We start from the raw sequence: 5,470 nt of genomic DNA on the forward strand, positions 1-5,470 counted from the left end.
AGACATTTAACCTCTATTCGACCTTTCCAAAGCTTGGCACCATTTTGACTTGCGTCCATTTGGTCGGAAGGGAACTCGGCCGACGTTACCTGGATAGATTTCATTGCGTTCAAAGATTCCGTGCAAGCGTTAACGCTAATATTAGCTTGTAATATGCTAAGCTAACAATTTCTATCTAAAAAAACAACCCCCTTTTCACTTCCAAGAAGTCAATACACTGTCGACAAGTCGAAGACAAGACGCGCATTTATTCTTTGAACGCTCGCTCCTTCACGTGGCGACGGGCACTTCCCGTTGGGGCCGTCGCAACAGGAAGCGCAGCAGGAGGAGCAGCGCGCGGTCATTGAGGCCCAGCACGCGTCCGTCCTCCACGCCGCGGTAGAGGGGGACGCTCTCCGAACCCCACAGGAGGTTCTTGCGCCCGTGGCCGACGTCCGTCCGCGTGGACAAGGCCAGCGTGTTGAGCTGGTAGCAGAAGAAGGAGAAGTGGCGGCCGTCGCTGATGACCGCCTGCGACACGAAGGCTCGGCTCACGTCCTGGTGAGTCCAGAAACCTGAAGGTTGCAAACGAGCTTTCAAGGCGGCCGCCGGTGCAGTTGACTCGAGAGCGCGGACGGACGGACGGTCGGACGGCTCCACCTTGGTAGGAGGCCTGAGCGGCCGTCCAGGCGAAGAGGCTGGCCGCGGCGTTGGCCCTGAGGAAGGCCTCCGCCTGGTCCGACTGGCGGCGCCGGGCCAGCCGCTCCCTGTGGTAGCGATCCGGCACCAGGTGGAACTGCGTGTGACCGTAGCGCGCCGGGTCCGCCAACTTGGAGCCTGTCGGGAGCGACGCCCACAGACGCTTAGCTTAGCGTAGCGCCAGCGGCGGCGAGGGCTCACCGGTGAAGATGGTGTTGGTGTACTGCCTCCTGAACAGCGGCAGCACGTCGGGACGGAGCAGAATTTGAGGGACGTCGGCGTCGCAAGAAGCCTCCATCGCAACCAACTGTGGGTCGCGCGCGCACACGCACAAACGCTCCGTCAACAACGACCATCGCGACAGATAGCTAATAGATAGCCAGCTAACTAACTAGCTAAGAGATATCTAGCTAGATATTAGATATGCAAATTTCCCCATTGTGGGACAAATAAATGTCTTCTGATTCTGATAGCCAATAGAATAGTCAGCTAACTAGCTAGCTAATAGATAGATAGGCTGATAGATAGCTATTAGCCAGCAAATAGATAGCTAGTAGCTAGTGAACAGATAGCTAATAGCTAGCAAATATATAGCCATTAGCCAACGAATAGCTAACTAATAGACAGCTATTAGCTAGCGAACAGATAGCCATTACCCAGCGAACAGATAGCTATTAGCTAGTGAATATATAATTATTAGCTAGTGAATAGATAGCTATTAGCTCGCAAATAGATAGCTATTAGCTCATCAATAGGTAGCAAATAGATAAGCTAATAGCTAGAGAATAGATAGCTATTAGCTCGCGAATAGACAGCTATTAGCGCGTGAATAGTTAGTTAATAGCTATCGAATAGATAAGCTAATAGCTAGCTAAAAGCTATCGAATAGATAAGCTAATAGCTAGCTAGAAGCTAGCAAATAGATAAGCTAATAGCTTAACAATGATCTCGCTCTGTGTGCATGTGTTAAAAATGTTCCCAAAAACATTTTTCAGGGTTTATAATGACGCGACAGTCTGTGCTGATGAACGCGAGTCGCCCTGTGGTGCTTTGGATTCAGTGTTAGCATTAAGCTAGCCTAAAAAATCATCAACTTCTGTTGTTCAGATTTCTAATGGCGATAATAAAAGTGCATTTTATTATTTGGTATTATTATGTCTATTATTATTATTGTGTGTGTGTGTGTGTTATTGTTTGACTACACTTGTCAGTAGTTTTGATGATTCTGCCAAAACGTTAGCTTGCAACCAAGATTTTTTCCCGATTGGGAAAAAAATCTCTGAAGCACAATTTGAATGAATGAATTGAATTTGGCCCAAAACTGCCACAAAATGAGCTCGGAACTGGGGAGATTGAGGAAGTCCCGCCCCCTTTTTCGTGACGTCACGTCAGGATACTCCCTCACAAACTGCCTTGCTCCAGAATCAAAACAATGACTTCAAAAAAGATGCTTTCTTGTGACTCATCCAGTTATGAATAGGATTCAAATCGTTCTGAAGAGGAAAGTATATATGTTTGCTATCGATTCAAGAAGTCCTTCCGGATCAATTCCAGCCGTCTGGACTCCGATGTAGCGCTCAGAAAATGCACAAGAAGGCGCTCGAGCTCCGTTGGAAATGGGCTGATTTGTCCGCTGGGAATTTGTGTCAACTAGTATCAAATAGTAGTCTTGGTGTAAGCCACAACAATTCACAATGGCGTTAATGATGTTTTCCTTCTAATTTCGCCATCAACACAAAGTTTTCAGAGCAAACAAAGTGCCCAAAATGCATTGTGTGTGTGTGTGTGTGTCGCATTCTCGGTCAGGGGCGTTCCCTTTGTGACGTCACGTCACGAATCGCCATCAACTGGAAAACAAGACTTCCTGAATATTCAGCGGCAGTCTTAAAAGGTCAAATCGAGCGACATGCCGTGGAATCTTTGTCAAATGCGCTCAGTCCAAGTCATTTGACAAATGACGGCCGCAACTTGTCCGGAGGCGTCGGTTGTCCTTGAAAACATTGAGTTCCATTGATGATTCCATTGGATTCGACTTCCCACAATTCTTATCAATCGCATTTTTTTCTTTCTTTTCTTCTTCTTCTTCACACTTTAACCTATTGACGGATTCATTCAGGAATGGAAAAGATGACAGGGCACCAGGGCACCAGGGCACCCACCATTCCCAATTGTGTTTTTTCATGCTTGGCTGCCATCAAGCGCTGGCCATGCCTTCTGGCAATGTTTTTTTCCCCAATTTGCCTTTTTGTCACGTTAGCGCTTTGTTGCAGCTTCAGCTGTTGTTCAAGCGCTATAGAAATTGTGTTTTGTACATCTGCTCCCATTTCAAGCTCCTATAACTCCAGAGCCATATCATTTAGGAATGAACTCTTTTTTTTTTTTTCTCTCCCCACGATACCGCAAACGTCTCCTTTTTGAGGACGGAGTGACAAAGAGATGGCTGACCGGAGGTAGCGGCTGCGTGGTTCGGATCTGGCAGAGCGGCCGGTCGTCAATCTGAAACCTGATGGGCTCCAAGTGGCCCCTGCGGTGGCCCTTGGGGACGATCCTCTCTCCTCTTGTCCAGTAGAAGCCCACTTGGGGACTCACATCTGGCAAGACACAAAACAGCATTCGGAGACACACAGCTTCAGCATCCGCGCTCAAAGGAAGCAAACCTCCCAAATGGCACTTTTGACGCCTTTACGGTCGCAAACTTTGGACTGCACACGTTGGTCCGACGCTTCACCTAATTCTACATGATTTTTGGTAGTTATGTCATTTAAGCAACAACAAAACTGAGGAGCCATTTGGGAGCCAAAAGAAGCGGATCTTTTTAGTGAGCCGAGCCAAAAGAAGCGGCTCCCTGAAAAGAGCCGCAATTCCCATCACTCGTACTGAAACACATGGTCGACGAACTCGGGCTAAAGTGTAAACGCGGCGGACATGTTGTACCCATGCTGGAGTGTCGAAGCAGCGGGTTGTATTTGGCCAGGTTGTAGGTGAGGACTTTGACCAAGTTCCTGAGGAAGGGTCCCTCCATCAGCTCTTGTCGCTTGTAGACGGCCGGCCGCCGCTTGATCAGGTACCAGTGCTCGTGGAGAATCACGCGAGTCACCGCCGCGCGGATGTCCTCCAACGCCTCATCGCCAAGGTCTAGGGATGCGATTTCAACAATAATTCATCACACATTTTAGAATACCATATTAAAGTGTATTTAAATAGCTTTCAAATGATGTCTAGATGATTGTTCCATGACAAATAATAAGGAAATAACGGCATTTTTAATGTTGGAAAATTGAGGGCATTTTCTGCCTGTCATGACACACTTAAAACAATGAGAATCTGTGACAAAGTTTACACTTTAAACGATCATAACTTTCTTCGTTTTTGGCAGAGTTTAACCTGTGAGGTACCATTGGAAAGCTTTTGAAATTCTAAAATCAATGCCAAACAAGATGAGACAACACAAGAAAAGATTCAAAATGTAAATGAGCAAATATTAACGATCGAATGAATGCAGGCAGATTTTCGTCCAAAATGGCTGTCACTGAAGACTATGAAAGAAAATGGCGAGCTCTAGAAATATAATTGCTAACACTTCGTTTTGCTTGAAACTCGACAGTTACGGAGAAAAACAGATATTCTACCACTTCTATGAGTTATAACAATACAACCTACTCATCTTTATAAACTGTGGTGTTAACCATAAGAGCGTCAACTTCAATACATTTTTTCCGTTTCTCGTTCTCGTATTGGGACATTTCAAGAACCAGCATGGAGACAAACGCGTGTCATACGTCCTCATAAGCTGCATAGCTTGTAAAATCCCACCAAAAACCATCAGGTCCTTGACAAAAATGCTGGGCAGAAACAATGGCGGTGGAATGGAGCTCACTGTGGCGTACCTCCAAGGTCGCGGTTTGCCGGAGCCGCGCCGGGCGGCGTCGGCTCGGTGGTCTCCTTCTCCTGCTTCGGCTCCGGGTCGAGTTGTTGGGGCAACCCGGCGACGTAGGCGGTCTTGGTGAAGTGCTGGTACCATTTATCGGCGTTGCGGGCGAACGTCTGCGGGTAGACGACGTACTTTTTGCGCTCGATGCGAGTGAGCAGCCGCAGTTTGTCCTGCACCGGCGACGCTTTGATCCGCTCCACTTGCTCTTCGATCTGACGCAAGCGGGCCGATTTGCTTTTGGCCGTGAGGGAGGCCTTGATGGGCGGGTAGCGCACCTCCGCCTCCGCCTCCTTGACTGCCGCCGCCTCGCTGTGGCTAAGCCTGGGCTTTGTCATCAAGTTGAAAGGGAGGCGAAAGGGCAGCCTTGTGCGGGCCGCCATCTTTTTTCCCCTTCCCGCCACCCCCCCACTTCTTCTTCTTCTTCTTCTTCTTCTTCTTCTTCTTCTTCTTCTTCTTCTTCTTCTTCTTCTTCTTCTTCTTCTTCTTCTTCTTCTTCTTCTTCTTCTTCTTCTTCTTCTTCTTCTTCTTCTTCTTCTTCTTCTTCTTCTTCTTCTTCTTCTTCTTCTTCTTCTTCTTCTTCTTCTTCTTCTTCTTTTTCGTCGTCTTCGTTCTCCTACCCCCTCCTTCTTTTTTTTACTCGCCTTTGCAATAGTGTTGGGAATTGCGACTCTTTTCAGAGAGCCGGTTCTTTTGGCTCGGCTCACTAAAGAGATGGGTCTCTTTTGCCTCCCAAATGGCTCCTCAGTTTGTTTGTTTGTTTTGTTGCTTCCATTAACTACCAAAAATTATGTATAATGATGTGAAAAACGAATCACTCATGTAAAAAATGCACTATATGAAATATTTGTATTGATTTCTATG

The 5,470-nt window shown here is 47.1% G+C and overlaps 1 protein-coding gene across 1 annotated transcript; it reads right to left on the minus strand.

Annotated features, from left to right (window-relative positions):
* Positions 1 to 228: 228 nt before the first annotated feature.
* mrps30 (mitochondrial ribosomal protein S30) lies at positions 229 to 5,021 on the minus strand. Its single transcript, XM_088995386.1, has 6 exons — positions 4,566 to 5,021; positions 3,613 to 3,813; positions 3,124 to 3,269; positions 880 to 985; positions 640 to 816; positions 229 to 554 (listed from the first exon to the last, which is right to left on the minus strand). Exons 1-6 carry the CDS (start codon positions 4,987 to 4,989, stop codon positions 271 to 273), a joined length of 1,338 nt encoding a protein of 445 aa, XP_088851512.1. The 5' UTR covers positions 4,990 to 5,021; the 3' UTR covers positions 229 to 270.
* Between the last annotated feature and the right edge of the window lie 449 nt (positions 5,022 to 5,470).

This window comes from Hippocampus bargibanti, linkage group LG04 (genome assembly GCF_051943395.1).
Source record: "Hippocampus bargibanti isolate YZ-2025 linkage group LG04, ASM5194339v1, whole genome shotgun sequence".
NCBI lineage: Eukaryota > Metazoa > Chordata > Actinopteri > Syngnathiformes > Syngnathidae > Hippocampus > Hippocampus bargibanti.

Excerpts from the sequence above, each read along its gene's own strand:
- mrps30 (XM_088995386.1), bottom strand. The coding sequence starts at position 4,989 with ATGGCGGCCCGCACAAGGCTGCCCTTTCGCCTCCCTTTCAACTTGATG. Across the intron at positions 986-3,123 it reads CCACGCAGCCGCTACCTCCG|TTGGTTGCGATGGAGGCTTC; the intron begins GTCAGCCATCTC and ends CGCGACCCACAG. Across the intron at positions 555-639 it reads CGCTCAGGCCTCCTACCAAG|GTTTCTGGACTCACCAGGAC; the intron begins GTGGAGCCGTCC and ends TGCAACCTTCAG.